At 38.9% G+C, this 18,318-nt stretch overlaps 1 protein-coding gene across 2 annotated transcripts; it reads left to right on the top strand.

Annotated features, from left to right (window-relative positions):
• The first annotated feature begins 424 nt into the window (after window positions 1-424).
• LOC144436566 (uncharacterized) lies at window positions 425-8,258 on the top strand. 2 transcript variants are annotated; one of them, XM_078125384.1, is made up of 7 exons: window positions 425-579; window positions 1,836-1,929; window positions 2,092-2,559; window positions 3,452-3,805; window positions 4,815-4,946; window positions 6,165-6,191; window positions 6,838-8,258. In XM_078125384.1, the coding sequence occupies exons 1-7, from the start codon at window positions 577-579 to the stop codon at window positions 6,906-6,908; spliced, it is 1,149 nt and encodes a 382-aa protein (XP_077981510.1). In that variant the 5' UTR covers window positions 425-576; the 3' UTR covers window positions 6,909-8,258. The 2 variants fall into 2 exon arrangements, with proteins under 2 accessions (XP_077981510.1, XP_077981511.1); XM_078125385.1 differs by lacking the exon at window positions 6,165-6,191.
• The last annotated feature ends 10,060 nt before the right edge of the window (window positions 8,259-18,318 follow it).

Raw genomic sequence — 18,318 nt, 5'->3', positions numbered from 1 at the left:
TGAGTTCCTATGCCCCGGGGGAATAGCAAGGTTGTATATCTACCTATGTCTTATGGTTATAGGTGTCACTATGGTAGCTACACCATCCTGGTCAAAGGTGATATCAAACATGGTACTGTGAACAAGGACAAAGATGGACATACATGGGCAAACATGACACTATTACCACATATTTTACATACTTTACCCACCCTGGTAAATCTGACTTTTCGTATAGTGTTCGACTATTTATTGATGCACCACATGTACTACTAAGTCTCGTGACGAACGATAATCGGTATGCGAAGAATCACGAAAAATTGATATTATGCCTACATATGATTAGTTACCATGGAGCCTACTTTACTACTTATTGTTAGCAATAGCTAGCTAAGGTAAAAGTATGTTTGAGGTTTGTGATCGACTTAACCCCCACTAATATTTATGTAACCCGCGTCTATTTAAGCTGCCAAGTTACTATACAGACCACACGTCAAAATACCAATTGTCTAGGCCTACCGACTCATAACGTATCCAACAGTGGTACATGGAGCAGGTAGACAGGCATTGAACTGATCGGTAGCCAATTCCTTTACAATGGTAAGTACAACAAATGCCAGCGTGGTTATAGCACAAGCACTCAAAAGTCGCATATATGTAGCTTCTGTGATTGAAACGCCAAGTCAAGTGGTTCAAAGAGGTATATTTAGTAATTTTTTTATGTGGGGTAGCAAAAGAAGTAAAGTACGAAGAGAAAATCATCGTACAGAAATTTGAAAAGGGGGTTGGGGTGTAAATGGTTAATGGTTAATATGCCATGTTTTTTTACAGGGATGTCATTGTGAACTGGTATGAGTTTGTCGAAGAAGTTGTTTCTAGTGGGGTGCATGCAGTGATTCAAGATAGTGTTGGGATTAGCAAAAGGTGTTTAACCACATGAAATGAGAAAAAATAAAATAAGTAATAAGGAAAACACGGAGGCAAGGGAACTAATTTGAACGCTTTTTAAAGTAATTTCTTTGTGGTATCGGTTTTATTGACGCTGGTTGATTGTTCCAGTCCTTAATGGCGTTAGCATGACACGTATTAGCAACCCTACGATTTAACCCTTAACCGATGAGAATTGTAACTACCTCCCCTAGTACCACATATATTTATGAACAGAAGATAATTGGTAAACTTGTGGAATACATACTCAGGGCTGGAGTTATTGTATATTCTGAAAGCGTGGTTTAAGCCGTAGCTGACTCACTTTAACCTTGTCAGCCACCATACCCAACCTGAGGGCGTCGAACTGATCAACACCTAATGTGTGATCTGGATTTCATAGAAAGGATAAACCGTATAATTATATTTTGTACAATTTGGAGTTTCTTTTTGAGAGTTTTGGTAAGAGCAGAGTACCATGAATAATCAAAGTGGATTAGAGCAGAGCAAAGGGTTTTTAGCGGTTTGCGGGAGGTTTGGTTGCAATCAAATTTCGACATTTAAGCGACGTACGTGTGACACGGGTATAGTTATTGACCCAGAAATTCCCGGAGAGAATGAACACATTCGTACGTATAGTGTCAGACTAAGAATTCGTTCGACACTATAATGACAGTCAGTAAACGGATAGCCTGTTTACTACACTGTCAAAATGCATCGTTAGCTGGTCGTACCTTCTAGCCCTCGGAGAATAAGGGGGCTAAAACTGGTACGACCAGCTAACCATGTATATCGACAGTGCAGTAAACATGATAGTAAAACGGAGAGAACTTATAGAAAATCTAATGCCACCAAAAGCTTTATATTAAGTCTGTTTTGTAGAAAATATATTCCAATTATCAAATTGTTTAATCATTTTTATATTTTAGGACTTCAAAGTGACTATGGTTTGTTTTTGGTCCTGGGTTATTATGGGAACCGTTCTCCCGTTCTCTTCCGTTCATGTGGCGGCTACCGATTCTGGTGAGTGCACGGTATATTTGTACTAGAATAAAAGTTTACACCACAAACATTTCGTTCACTTTTATTTCAGCTCTCGTAAGGTGGTGTAAATCGGAAGATTGTCTAACGAGGTTGGATTTAATAACCTGATATATACAATTTCGTTATTTCTTATATTTCCAGATCTGTCTTTGCTGGTGTTTCTCATTAACAATGCACCAAGTTACACAGTAGATACAGGACGTATCTATACAGGACTATCTCTTCCGAAGGTTTCTGTTAAGAACAACGGACCGGATGAATTACCAGCCGCTGCATCTGGTAATAACTACGATGTAGTATTCTATCTGGCCGAAAGTTCCACTTTCCAGAACCCGATTCCTCTCACCACGTTTGTAATAGGTGCACACGGTACTAAACGTGCAGACTCATTACCTGTTGGAACTGGGGATGCAGCAGCGTACGAAACATGGACCGCGAGCTTGACTTACCCCAGTGACAAGTGCGCCACCTATAGTCACTTGTGCGTTGCTATTGTAAAAGATGAATCTGCTACGTACATCGACAATGACCCCGATAATGATTATAAGTGTCTACCATTCGAAATGGGTGCACCGGGTACAGTAGCGGGACAAGTGAACTGCCCAACTGGTAAGTGCAGAGAGCATAATCATACATACTGTATTGGATCGTAGATCTATGTATTGACTACATGTTGAACCGCTGACTGATATTGTATGACACACACCATACTTCGATTGATTCATCAACTGACCACGACTGCGATTGGCCTGTGTTTTGATCGCTTTATTTAATTTCAGCTGCACGAGTAGCAAACTTTTAAACAGTCTATACCATGACTTGGTCGGTCGACCACTTGTAATTAATGATCGACATATTAAACAAGAAATGTTTGGTGAGGTACAAACATCTTCTTTTTTCTATGGGTTTTACGTTTATGACGAGGGAAATGAGAATTGCACCAACATTGCAGTCATTGATTTAGTATTTGAGCTATTATACCATGTAGTCTATGCTATGCAGAATTTAATGTGAAGGAATTGTCTGATTTCGCATTCCTCCCCTTAAAGAAACAAACAACCTGAAGTCGTGTGATTTAAACTCTGACACACACACGTACGTACACACACACACACACACACACACACTGTGTTATAATCAAAGTTGTACATTTGAATAAGGATGAAAGTTTTGATGAACTGTTCTACTGTTTGAGGTATTTATGATCACCTTGTGATCAAACCCTACAACGGCGATAATAGTTTTGTGCAAAGTACAACAACATTAATATAATTGAACCCCTTGTCGTTTTTTTTGCTTTCACCCTTAGTGGAGACATCATTGATAATATCACTTTTATGACCATTAGGATCAATGGATCAAGGAATATTTAGTGTAGTTTTTCTTTTGGGCAAAAAAATGACGACACTTCGCGAAAAGCTACAACTCCTTGCACAACTACTAGAATTTGTTTCCCCATTAAAACTTGAATCTGATTTGTGTCACTTTTCACCTCTTTCAGATCCAGGCTTGCACTCATTCAGTGTGATAGCGCCGGCTGACCTGACATTTAACGCGGACACGCTTCAAACTATCACCACCGAAATTAACTTGTTCAACTTTGGTGCAACTTCAGTTAGTTTAGATGCAGACGCCGGGGATTACACCCTTCGTGCGTACGTCTGCAACGTTGATGACATCACAAATGATTGCACTGCACTGTCTCCGGAACCTTTGGACCTTTCTGTGGTGCAATCGCTTAGTTTTACAGGATGGCAGACACAAACTATTGCCGATATAACAATCGACGTACAACTTGATGACGATGAAGGTGTTTGTGATTTGCAAAACTACGTCTGCATAAAGTTCATAAAAGGTAAGGAATAGTCCAATCTGATTAAAATCTGATGTAGATGTCGGCTAATCTTTCATTGCTATTTTACCTTCGTTATTTTGCCTGAATTGACCTTCTTGGTACATTTTTTAAAGGAGGCGATCAGGCTAAAAAATGTAAACATGTACCAAGAAGGTCAATTCAGGCAAAATAACGAAGGTAAAATAGCAATATGAACGATTAGCCGACATCTACATCGGATTTTAATCAGATTGGGAATAGTCTAGCATATATGTAATCACCCCAGTGGTATAACTCCATGGATGAAGACACGGAAGGGGAGGGGGTGTCCTAATAGTAATACACGTGGAGGCCATAAGTGTTGTTATGCAAAATGTAGACTCTATGTTATACTAGCCTGTTAACGGCGCTAGTGGTACTTCATTTATTTCTCGTATTCGGTGAAATCGGGCGTTACGTCACGGTGCTATGGTAATACCTTAATTAAACCACCTTTCAATAAAACTGTAATTTTCTACTGAATTAGAGCAATCAGATTAGAGCAATCAGCTGAGCAAAATTTCACTCTTGGCAATTTCCTCACACCGATTGCTCTCGTGTGCGGACAACTTTTAATGAGAATTTGGTCATTCGTGGCTGTGAGCCAAATATCTAGCATGTTTGATATATTTGGCTTCGCATGAATTTTTCCTCATGTATATGCGTCTGAACTTAACATTCCGCTCACGACTTTCTCTTTAAGAGCACATGCGTGGCGATGACGTAAGTACAGAATGTTTGTGCCCAGTCTAAAATTCAGATGAGTAACTTCTACGTTAATAACGACAGTATTTTCATGGTTTTAGAAGACAAATGTGTCGAGCTTTGACCTTATATCAAATACCTGTGGCTATTGCCTTAGAGGGAACAAAAACTTGGTCTAATGATTGGCATGGCAACAAGAGAATTGAGACATTGAAAATACAAAACTATACGAGAAAGCGAAAGAAAGTATTGTATATCCAATACGTTATTGTATTCAACTTGGCAGGTGATAGTGCAAGCTATGATGGTGGCCTTGACAACAATCTAGTTTGTCTGGAGTTCGGTTTGCAATCCGACGGCAAAGCAGGAACCAAGTTTGACTGTCCTATGCCGGACACCACCACACAAGAAGATTCTGGTATGTTTTATTTATTTATTTAAAAAGACTTAACAAGCCAAAATGAGTAACCCCGGGCCCACCCTTGCAACTGTTGAACGTGCTTCAACAGCAGCAACAAAGAAGAAGAGAAAAAGCTCTCGTATATTGTCTATCGTGTTATCATCTGATCACGTACGACATCGTGTGTTTTGCCACGAGACGACACACTGTCGTGAGTAGTGGTCTGGTCCGTGGGAAGTCAGGTTATACTAGCTACAGTTTGATGGAAGGCCAAATTGTTCTTTTAATTAAATCATAAGAACAAATTTGTGGATGAAATAACCAGTAGTTAATTAAATCACACTTTTTAATTACATCCACGCTTTATAATTTATTTAATAGAACAATTCGTGGAAGTAACAATGATTAATTGACATGTCAGTACGCGTAATTGTAACATCTTGACTTGGCGTTACGGGCTCCATCATCCATTGAGGGCGCTCTGCATTAGTTTCGAGCATTTTACACGTCTTTATACTAGAAGAACTGCCATGCCCAGAGTGCTGAGCAGTGCTGACGGGTATTCGCTTAAACTAGTTGAATTTCATTCTCATAATGAAGTTCTGTGTACTATATTCAAAATATCACCTGCCAGATTGCCGACAAAGGTTTGTACAAAATGAACGGGAAATTACACATGTTGACACCGTTCCCTTCGTACAAGGTGTGCAAATGTACATGTAAGCTTATATATGATGAAGCGTGATGGAGATACTCCATTTTGTCAGTTCAGAGAAATTCTACCGTTTTATGGGTGAAGACAATTCTCAATTTAATATATATTTCTTACGTAGACATGGGTTTTTACCCGACAACTAGTTGGTCACATTACTAGTTTAAAGTAACTAAATGGCAAATGAGGGTCTCTAAAGTTCAATATATAAGATTTGATGGAAATCTGTTTACAAGTTTGAAAAAAATATGGTTGAAAATGAATAGACAGCTGAATAGAAGGTCAAATTGATAAAATTTATCCCTATAGCCCCCCCCCCCCCCCGGCACTGTTACCACATGAGACTAAACACACTCACTAAATAAAGACATCGTGATTGAAACACTTAAAGACAACAACCAAAATTTTCGTCTGGTGACTTTAAATTTGTTGACAAAACAATTTTACTTTATAAATACAAAACTATTTGAGAAACTGAAAGAAAGTATTGTATAGCTAACCTGTTATTGTTTTAAATTTAACAGGTGGCAGTTCAAAGGATGGAGATTCTGGTATGTTTGTTTTCTGTATTTTCAAAGACTTGAAACAGTCATGCGTGTTTGTATCTTTTGAGCGTGCTTCAACAATACCAGAAAAAACACCAAAAAAACCTCAAAACAACAACAACAACAACAACAACAACGACGACGACGACGACGACGACGACAAGTCATTTTATTGTCATCTTTGTTTGTCATGGAATGACTGATTTTCGACATCGTTCCCATTTGATGACGCTGGGGATCTCGTCAATCTGATTAAAATCCGATGTGGTGAAAGCGGCTAGATGTCCTTATTTACCTCTATTCATCGTGTTGTGACGTTTGTTTTGGATCGTCGCAACGACGAACAAAACAAACGTCACAACACGATGAATAGAGGTAAATAAGGACATCTAGCCGCTTTCACCACATCGGATTTTAATCAGATTGGGGATGTCGTGTGATTTGCCGCAACACGACACGTGGTCTAGATCTGTTATGGGTATGGGTAGAGATAACGTCAGTTATTCACCACCCAACAATAATTACCGATATTCATATTAACCATTATAATAAAATTAATAATATGGAGACCAAAGGGTGTGTTTTTTTCTAAAATAAACTAATATTGGAGACTTGACACAGTATAGTTACATTTCTCATTATTGTTTTTCAGGTACCAGAGTGTGGCATGCTACCTACCACATTGTGATGTTTGCGATAATGGTAACCATGGCTACCGTGTGATACCACATACAAGGAAAAAACAAACGTCTGATCTTTCTGTGAATAAAAAATATATATCTCACAATATACTTTCAATCACCATCGACAATCCAAAGTGATATTTTCTGCAAATCACCACCGACAAACTAACAGCGAACTTCTATCCAATCACCACCGACGATCCAAGAGCGAACTTCTATCCAATCACCAACGACGATCCAAGAGCGAACTTCTATCCGAACGGATCCAATAGCCACCCCTATGTACAAACTAATATCCAATCACATCACCAACGATCCAATCGGGATCCAATAGCTACCCTTATCTACAAACTAATATCAAAACACATCACCAGCGACAATCGAACAGGGTATTCTATCCGATCATCACGTGACAATCCAAATTGCGATCGTTTAGTCAATTACCACCAACAATTAAACAAAGTCCTTCTTTCCAATCACATCAACGATTGCAGACCAATCGACAATCTGGAAGCAATCTTAAATCAGGAAAGATCGAATCCCTTTCTATATAAGATAACACAATATCATGTCTTTATTTGATGTTTACTCCACAATTATGCAGCTATTTAGAGTTCACAATATAAACATATCAAGTTTAGTTTTAGGCGTTCATAGAGTCTGGAACAAACTGGACATTTAATTTGAATTTACCCTGTGAGGGCGTGCTATATACAGGCACGATATCTTAGAGGACGAATATACATATTTAGAGGATACCGGAGTTAGCAATGACGTCATTTGATAACACAAGGTATGTCTATAGAAATAATATAACACTGTCTTGACGAATGGGGGGGTTGAGCTTGCACGATTACATTCTATTTGTTCATCAAAAGTGATTTGTCAGCCAGAACAATTTTAAGTAAATATTTCCAAGTCTTGCACAAAACTAAGACATTGAAATTGATCCATTTGATGCTACGCTTGCCAAAACAAGAGTAAGTTCAAGCATCTTACAATTTGGTTTCTGAAATACATGCAGGCAGTTTTGTGTTTGACACAAACTCAATCCGTGCTTTGAGGTCTTATAGCCACGCTTTTTTGGAATGTATATAGTAGTAATAATTCAAATAATAAATTAGGAATATTAAGCTAATAGCACTGATAGAAATATTTTATTACTAATTTCTTCTTATCTGGTTAATTTGAATAGATTTATCACCTCCAATTTAACTTCAAAAATCACGTTTTAGACCTTATTATCTCTCATTGTAACCAAGCACATTGTATGATAGATGTGACATAATTGTCCAATTTCAAATTGTAGTGTCGTGGAAAGGGTCAAGGTACTTTAGATATAACGTGTCATTCTCCTGGGAAGTTTTAATATTAAAAGCAAATGAATTCATTATTGTGTCAATTTCTGTTCAGTTTTTCTGCATATTTTGTAATGTGTATTTGTTTTCATGAACTCGTTAGTGACGCAATGCAAACAATACAAGAAGGTGCATGCATATGTACAGGTAGGTGTCCATCAATTGTCACACTCCTTGTAGTACATGCACAGAATCTATGTGTTTTTGATGTTCAGCCGCAGACACTCGATAATCAGTCATAGACTCTAGATATTCAGTCATGGACCCTAGATAGCTAGTCATAGACCCTAGATACTTAGCCATAGACCCCAGATATTCAATCATATACCTAGATAGTTGGTCATAGCCCCTAGATATGTCAGAAATTGTCGATTTTCGATACTGTTCTCATCTTATTATGAACGATCTGATGTGGTCTGCCGTGAGACGACACACAATTGTGAGTAGTGGTCGTATCATACATGTATATTTAGTTGCCAGAAGTTGAAAAGAAAACCAAATTAACATATCACAAGTGAGGAAAAGGAATTAGTTAAGTAAATACATCGGCAATGAAAGGTAAATAAAAAATAACGTTAAACTTCTGGCTGGACCACAATAAATAGTTTGTTCAAACTAGTCGAGTTTGTAGCCCAAGGAAAGCATATACATTAATATATATAGCAATACATATGAAATAAAACAAAACAAATGCAAAAGCAAAAAAAAAGGAAAAGACAACAAAAGACAACAACGTACGCGTGAAGTGCAATCTCTTAATACACAAACAGTTACTCCTTTTGAATATATATACAAGGGGCAAACGAGGGTTTATAACAATGTTTCAAAACAATTTATCAATAGTAAATACTGATTCAATTGGGATTTAAAGGTATACCTTGATCCTATTTTTTTTCAGTTGGTTAGGTAACGAGTTCGAGTGTTTTGTGGCTGGGTATTTTAAGTTGTGTTGGCTCATGGTAAGATTAACTATAGGAATGTAGAATTTGTCTCATGTTGATAGACGCATCATGCAATTATGTAGTGTCTGAGAAATTGTTGTTTTTCAATAAACAAGTACTAAATATACATAACCGGTGAACTTTTAAGATGCTTAGTTGGCTAAACTTGGGAGCAGAGGGAGCATAACAATCTGAAAATGTGATGAGTTGGATTTACTTTCTTCTGTAGATTTAAGATGGGTGGGAGAAACGTCTTATAGGTATTTCCCCATATTTCTATACAGTAAGATATATAAATGAGGAAATATGAATTATACAGTAGGAGGAGAATTGATTGTGGCATATCATTAGTAATGTCGAAATTTTGAGCATGAATTTGTTGAAAAATCGCTGTTTGATTTACAGCCATCGCATCAATATTTATCAATGTTGCCAACTAATCAATATCAATATTGGTAGTTCAATTGATAATTACCGAGACATGTGTTTATTTTGTAACTGATGTCGTCACATGCCGACTCAGCAGAAACTTGTTTACTCATTTCTTATGTTACAAAAAAAGAATGTGTCACAGTCGTCTATAATAAAAGTATTACTTTCTGATCTTCGCACACAGCTGACAGACCAAGTAATAACACTCGAATCACTCTCATATCTCATATCCGACTCAACTTCTGTATGTACGTACCAGGATCACACTTGAACTTTAAAGGGAATTAGCTCAGACAATACACAGTTTGTGTTTAAAGTCACATGACTTTTCCTATATAATTACGCGTGACTGGTTAGTACTGCAGACGTGACCAGCACAGCTTCACTCGTATCTCTCTGTATATTTTCAGGTTAGTTCTATCTTTCAGTTATTGTGTCATTTGTATCTTTACTTTTACTATATTTATATTTATTGTATTTAGGTTAGTGTTAGTACTGCAGAGGTCATTTGTCCATGACTTTTCCTATATAATTACGCGCGACTGGTGAGTACTGCAGACGTGACCAGCACGGCTTCACTCGTATCTCTGTACATTTTCAGATATATGTAATAAAGCTAAGTTTGACCATTATACTGCACGTCCAGAAAACCAAAGTTATTGGCAAACAACCGCGAAAAATAGTGTATTCGACAAGATTTATAGCATAATTTCATCATGAACTTGAAGATATTAAAAAAGATTTTTCGCAATTTGCGAAGGAATAAAAAAGAAAAAAGGGATGTGATAGAGGCGGCAATGGAAATACAAGAAAAATTACAAGTTGGCTGATAAGTGGGAAGAGGATATTTATGTGGTTCTGTCACAACCAACACAAGATATTCCTGTGTATGTAGTTCAAAGGTCAGGAAATAAGGGTCGTAAACGAACTTTACATAGAAACATGCTACTTCCCTTACCAGCTGATGTTGAGGTTACTAACGAGAAAGTGGTGTCTGGGTTGGTAACAGGACAAACGCCCCCCCGGACAAATGCCCCCCCCCCCCGGACAAATGCCCCCGTAGGACAAATGCCCCCCGGACAAATGCCCCCGAACAAATGCCTACGGTAGGACTATGGCTCACGACTCAACCAGGAAAGGCATCACTTCTGTTGTATTAATTAAATTACTTGAATGTGTTAATCTCATTTATAGTGTGTCTATATTATTAGTGTGTCATTTTCCTTTCTTGTTGTGTCCATAAATATTCATTTCTATTTCTAATCACCTGGTTCCATCTGTTAACATCTCCTCATCCAATCACTTTCTTCTTTCAATCACATGACTTTTCCTATATAATTACGCGTGACTGGTCAGTACTGCAGACGTGACCAGCACGGCTTCACTCGTATCTCTCTGTACATTTTCAGGTTAGTTCTATCTTTCAGTTATTGTGTCATTTGTATCTTTACTTTTACTATATTTATATTTATTGTATTTAGGTTAGTGTTAGTACTGCAGACGTGGCCAGCACGGCTTCACTCGTATCTCTCTGTACATTTTCAGATATATGTAATAAAGCTAAGTTTGACCATTATACTGCACGTCCAGAAAACCAAAGTTATTGGCAAACAACCACGAAAAATAGTGTATTCGACAAGATTTATAGCAGAATTTCATCATGAACTTGAATATATTAAAAAAGTTTTTTTTCGAAATGTGCGAAGGAATACAAAAGAAAAATGCGATGTGATAGAGGCGGCAATGGAAATACAAGAAAAATTACAAGTTGGCTGATAAGTGGGAAGAGGATATTTATGTGGTTCTGTCACAACCATGTAGTTCAAAGGTCAGGAAATACGGGTCGTAAACTAACTTTACATATAAACATGCTACTTCCCTTACCAGCTGATGTTGAGGTTACTAAAGAGAAAGTGGTGTCTGGGTTGGTAACAGGACAAACGCCCCCCGGACAAACGCCCCCCCCCCGGACAAACGCCCCCGGACAAATGCTCCCCGGACAAATGCCCCCATAGGACAAATGCCCGCCGGACAAATGCCCCCGAACAAATGCCTACGGTAGGACTATGGTTCACGACTCAACCAGGAAAGGCATCACTTCTATTGTATTACAAATGAAAAGACCAAGGATGCTCACGACTTTATAGTGCTATTGAAAGACGTGATTTCAGGCGGTATACTTAAAATTTGGTTTTTATCACTTCTATTGTTTTATGAATGAAAAGACCAAGATGGGTGTGATTTCGAGAGGTGTACTTAAAGTATGGTTTTATCACTTCTATTGTTGTACGAATGAGGTGGGTGTGATTTCGAGCGGTGTACTGTGTACGAAAAAATGATAACAATAATTTCCAAACTCCTACTATAGGCATATATTCAGGTATTGACAGTATAGAGGATGAGGACGAGGATTGTCCTCAATTTATTCAGGTGACGTCAGGTGTTAAATGGCCTACAGGAGGTCAAGTTCTTAACCCTTGTGCTCCAGAGTTTATCCCTTTGGACAGATCTGGTTTGTCATTGAATTGTTCGGGACAGTCTGATAGTGTTTCAAGACATCCCAGTGTTGGTCAGCCAGAATGTTCTTCTATACTTCCTAGGTCTTCTATGAATTCCCAACCAACTTCAGGTTATGGAAATCATACCACTTCTCTTCGTGTTGAAACTGACAATAGTTCCACTGGGTCGAGCAGCCCACCGATGTCGGAAGTTGGAATACGACGTTCTACGAGAACGAGGAAACTCCCAGATTGGTTTGATCCATGTAACTTTATACATAAGACGATATCTGTTATTCCCTTTATATCATGCGATTGTGCAATACATCAACGATAAAAATACCGTAATTACACTAAGTGATAACGACTATGACATTCATGACATTTATCGTTTATGTTGATTACGCACGTATCAAACTTTCTATGGAGATCACAAGCAGTGGAATCATTTTTTCGATAATTTCCGATCCGCCATCGATGACAACGAACATTTGACAAATGTACAGAAATTCGTCTACTTGCGCAGTTTCCTCGGAGGTGAAGCCAAACGTACTATCGATGGCTTTGCGACTACCGATGCGAATTATACCACAGCAGTTCAACTACTGTAGTTTTCGAAAAGCATGCCTCGTTGGAAAGACACCCAACAGGCGCTGTTGAGGTTCTTATTTTTTGTGTTCTTTTGATGCTTACATTGAAGTTTCAGTATTTGGTCTTCCTGAGCCTGCCATGGCTTGACTTGCCTACCAACTGAACTAAACATAGCCGACATGAGTTGTGGAACCCCAAAGAAAGAGAGAGGATGCTAAACAAAGTTAAAAGGCATCTCACAATTTCGTATACTTTGCTGAACAACCCAGTTGTTCCAGTTTCACCACTGTCAACGATTCCGACTTCATTAACAGCAGCAACAACAACAACAACACCGCCACCACCACAACCACAACCACAGAGGGCTACATGTACCACTAGTTCCATGAACAGTGAATTAAGAACATTATTCAGTTTCCCAAGAACCTGTCCAAGTAAGAGAAACCAGGAGTGTGGTAAACAAGGTGGTAAAGGCCTTATCAAAAAGAGTACGATCATTGGTGATTTGGACAAAGGTGGTTTAAAAATGGTTGATGTGAAATCCATGTTCGACGCTCAAAAGATTAAATGGGTTAATATGTACAACAGTACTTCTTCCTCACATTGGAAAGTAATTTTTGATGTTTTCATGTCTTCATATGGTGGAGGTGAGGTAATCTTTCATTGCAATGTTGATCAAAAGTTTATAAAATAAGGCAAAGAACATTCCTAGATTCTATAAAGATATGTTAATATGTTATTTTAACTTCATTAACCCTGATATTGTAAGTCCCCTACAGCAATGTATTTGGAATAATCGCCACATTCACATAGATAATAAGCCATGTTTTTATAAGCATTTCTTTGATTGTAATATTTGTATGGTGAGCGATCTCTTTAATACAGATGGTACAATTATTCCTTTCAATGTATTTATCCTGAGAGGACTTTCTAACAGGTATTTTTTACAATGGAGAAGTCTTTTATCAGCTATTCCAGTTGTATGGACACATATAATTAAACAAGGTTTTGAGAGACACTCTTGTAATTAAAATTGAAAGGTTTCACTCTTTGTGAAGAAGGTGGGTATATAGAAATTAGCAATGTGACTTCTCGTTGTATATATCGTATTTTAGTGAAGATAATCTTTATTCCAGCAACTTCTGAACATTGTTATAGTGAAGCGCTTGAAATAAACGATAGTGAATGGAGTAATATATATATATATATATATATATATATATATATATATATATGAAAAAGACCAATCACCCGACTCTGACATTGAAGGCTATGAATCATTGAGGACAATTTGACAAAAAAAATCGGCGCCGTTGGTACCACATTGCTGCTTGTCACGCAAAGGGTCACACTGAAACGGAGGAAAACGTCTCTTCACCGTCTTCAAATGAAGGAAAAATAATCCCAGCACCTACAAGAAATCGTCTCAAATGTCCAAGGAGAACTGACCACGAGGTTTACAGTTATCCACAGCCGTTTTACCCGTACGGATTTCCCCATTTTGTCCCAACACCGCCTAATCGTTGTCAAGTTATGGCTCCTGCTCATTCAACGCCAATGACTCATGGTCATGACTATCCACATTATGAGATGAACTTCCCGCCATATCAAATCGCAGGATTTCATAGCACAGGTAGTCATAGTCGGCTTGGGAGAGAAATTCCTTTCAGATCTACAGAATCACCACCCTTTCTTTCGCCACATCTCAGACCTGATATTCAACAACCTGTTTTACCAACACAACTCCCCCCTATAAGAGTAGTGACAGTACTGCGGCTAGTCGAAATATAGTAGCGTTCATTCTACTACGGTCACGACAGATCGCCAACAGATTGGGGTACCCAATTGCAATACTCACTGCGTTTGAACTTTTATGATTTTGATGCTCACATATAGGCCTAAATGAACGTTCGCATTATAAAATCGAGTCAATGCAAAGGAAAGCCACAAAATCTAAAGAAATTTCGTGATAATAACGGTGTTATCTCTGCAAAACAGCTTCTATTATGGCAGTTTCTGTAAATTCAGTGGCGAAGACATCGTGTGCTCTGAGGTACCCTACAATACGTACACAGATACTCATGTTGCCAGGGTATCCAGTCAAAACGTCCCCGGGTCAAAACGTCCCCGGTTTCCATAAGTCAAAACGTCCCCGGGTCAAAACGTCCCCACGTCCCCGGGTCAAAACGTCCCCGTCTTTCCATTTTCCTCGACCCAAACTATTTGTATGTGAGTGTGTGTGTGTGTGTGTGTGTGTTACATTATATCCTTATTTCTTACTATTTCTTGCATCACAATACAGTAATGTGACTGCGTACCCACCTCAGGTGCCCAAAATACGTTTATGCGGCTCCCATGGATCGGCTAACACAAGTGCTAATTAGCAACACAAATGAAGAGGGCGGTAAGGTTTGAAGTCACGCGTGGCGACGCTTCAAATACTTGAATGCTGCGATTGATCAATGTATTTAGCACATCATGCAAATATAGTTAATCTTGATGAACGAAAGTAGTATGCACTGGCAAGTCGGTGAAAACTAAATTGTATCTTTCACGGTAATTATTGACACTTACACTCAAGTGTTGACACAATACTATTGGTAAACTCATACTCATAGTAGTGGCAGGAGCCATTTTCGCAGTTATTTACAGTGCACGCTTTCGTTCGCAGTGGTGACTCAATAAAACAAGTTCCCCTCGCATTCGTGTTAATGTCAGCAAACAGGAAGAAAGATTACAAGAAAGTGTTAAAGGCCATGAAACGCATGTGCAACGTCGTCCGTGTTGAGAAAGTTGTTCTCGATTTTGAATGTGCCGTTTGGAAGACTATCCCGCTCGTCCTCGGAAACGTTCGCATCATGGGTTGTTCCTTCCATTGGACGCGGTGCCTTTGGAGAAAGATACAGGAAATAGGACTTTCGCCCGCTTACCGTAACGATGACCGCACACACAAGCTTCTTCGAAAATTCCTCGCCCTGCCGTACCTACCAGCCGACCACATTCCCGCCATTTTCGAGAGCCTCGCCCAGAAAGCGACTACGCCAAAGTTAGAGGAATTTGCACAATACGTCGGAAGCACGTGGATAGAAGGATCGTTGTGGACCCCACGCACTTGGTCCGTTTTTAACGAATCCATACGCACCAACAACGACGTCGAGGGTTGGCATGGGATGTTGAATCGCCACGCAAAGGGAGCCAATCTTTCATTTTATAAACTTGTACATCTCCTACACGAACACGCAGACCTCATCGAACTACAGATCCGCCTTCTATCCGAAAATAAATTGAAACGTCGCCAACGCAAGCAGTACCGCCAGACGCAAGGACAGTTATTCGCCTTATGGGACGACTACATTGCCGGGAAGAAAACTGCCAAGGAACTGATACGGAGATGTTCGCACATAATGGCCCCGACTTTGGACTAGTCTTGTAATACCGTGGACATTCGCTACGATCGATCTAATCTGTGCTTTAATATATATTGTGTATTTAACTTGTGCTTTGATACTATGGATTTAATTTGTGCTTTGATACTATGTATGTAATTTGTGCTTTGATACTGTTATACTAAATATAAAGAAAAGTGGACTTTGATACAAACTGCACTTTTTATGGACTTGGTATAAAATATATGGTATTCGTATGGTGTTATTTATCCAGCCAGTGAAATGTAAAAACTGTGCCAGGTCTGTTGTCTAGTGAATTGTCTTGTAAATGTTGTTTGAATGTACAATTAAACGTATTTATAGAAAAACGTCTTTGTGTGTATGTTTATATGAAATATGAAATAAACTGTACTAATATTCTACATAAAACTCAGCCTTAATTTTTTGCCCCCCCCCCCCACTGATTTCTTGTATGAGTTAATTCCACTCTCAGGTTTTTAGTGTGTACAGTACATGCATTGAAAAGTACAAATGAGCTAAAAGGTTAAAAAAAAGGGGAAAAAAGAGGAAAAACTCGGAATAACTTTGAATGCTGTTTTACTTCTATATCTAGTGGAAAAGACATGGTTGTAAAAGAAATTCTGCAAACTTTTAGATTTGAACATCTCCTCTTCCTCTTGCACAGCCTCTGTCATGCGTCATTCACCTTAACTGAAATTAAACAATTTATTAGAAAACAGGCAATCACTGCCGCACATGAGTCCCGTAGCGGTAGCATCGGCATCGGGAACCAAAATGCCCGGCCAAAACAAAGAATAAAATTCAAGAACTTTCACCCCTCCCATTCGTTTTTGTCAAGCCGAGGGTAGTTTGGAATCCCGACGTTACGTAGTCTTGCTGCTAGACGTTCGGGCTTTCTTTCGATGCTATAACTATAAGCGAACGAAGTTCGCATGTGAGGGCCTGCTCGGATGTTCCATCCTCGATAGCGTTGTTCGGCGGTGTGTCGTATTTTATCGGAAGAACATCCGAGGGCTAGCTGATAGACTAGACGTTACGTAGATGTATGGAGATCATTCAAATCGAAATATAGTAACGTCGGGATTCCAGACTAAGCAGAGGGACTCTTCGTATTTTCTATTTCATTAAAAAAAATGGAGTGTCTATTGACACGCGCGCGTCAATAGCAAATATATACATATATTTGCTATTGACACGCAAGACTTTTACAATCTAAATTACTTGGCAATGAATGGATATGTAGAAAATTGGTTCCAGTAAGTGGCGGTGACGGAGAGAAACAACGATCTAATAAACGAACAGGTCAGGGGTCAATGTATGTACTTGATACGTCGAAATGTGTCACACCACAGCGCTACGCATCTTAACAGTTTGATGTGCTACATGGGCAAAAATAATCATTGTCTTGGGCAACCATCACTTTATTTACGGGAAATCAGACAGATTTGAGGTCGTAAAAGTCTTGCGTGTCAATATCAATGGTCGGTGCTGCATGCTAGCTACAGTGCGTGTCATGTCGTACATGATTGGCTATTACGCAATATAAATATTCATGTCTACGTGGGTGAACGCCCTCCAATTTTTATGAAAATGAGCATGTAAATCACGAACAGAAAATGGTTCGGAATATGGGCATCGATACTTGACCGTGTTTTAGGGAAGGAACGGAAACTGTTACACAGTCAAGTCTCTTGGTTAAATTTTGGTCATACCCGAGGACGTTTTGACCCGGGGACGTTTTGACCCGGGGACGTTATGACTGGTAAGCGTTGCCAGGTGTTCTAGACTTGTGGGCTCTCTTGGTAAAGAACTGGAGACTCGGTACTTCAACCAAGTACTTGATAAATATAAGTATACTCCGCATTCAACAACAGGCAATACAACAGCTGATGTTAAGAGGTTTATACATATATTTAAGTCCAAGGATTTGTTCACAAGTTTTCCCAACAGAGAGCAAAAAGCTTTACCCAAATTCATGCACACTATCTCTGTTGAAAAGCCTGAGAAGTTAAAAGTACACCTGGTGAAGTATTCTAAACTGCTAAACTGACACCTGTAATGTTAGGTTGTGCCACGTATACCGTAGTAGTGAATTTCAAATTTGCAACACCCTACCACGTACTGCTGTCCATTCCTCAGCTGTTCAGTGGTTCAGGTGTGAATTATTCACTGTCAATCTACAAATTCAATTCTGCATACAATTACTATCGCATAGTTGCCGCG

This window comes from Glandiceps talaboti, chromosome 6 (assembly GCF_964340395.1).
Source record: "Glandiceps talaboti chromosome 6, keGlaTala1.1, whole genome shotgun sequence".
NCBI classification, from domain to species: Eukaryota; Metazoa; Hemichordata; class Enteropneusta; family Spengelidae; genus Glandiceps; species Glandiceps talaboti.
Note: the sequence above shows the minus strand (reverse complement) of the source record. Positions and strands in the feature narration are given on the sequence as shown.

Coding starts and splice junctions, on each gene's coding strand:
- LOC144436566 (XM_078125384.1), top strand. Junction 3,806..4,814: donor CTGCATAAAGTTCATAAAAG/GTAAGGAATAGT, acceptor TCAACTTGGCAG/GTGATAGTGCAAGCTATGAT. Junction 6,192..6,837: donor TTCAAAGGATGGAGATTCTG/GTATGTTTGTTT, acceptor ATTGTTTTTCAG/GTACCAGAGTGTGGCATGCT.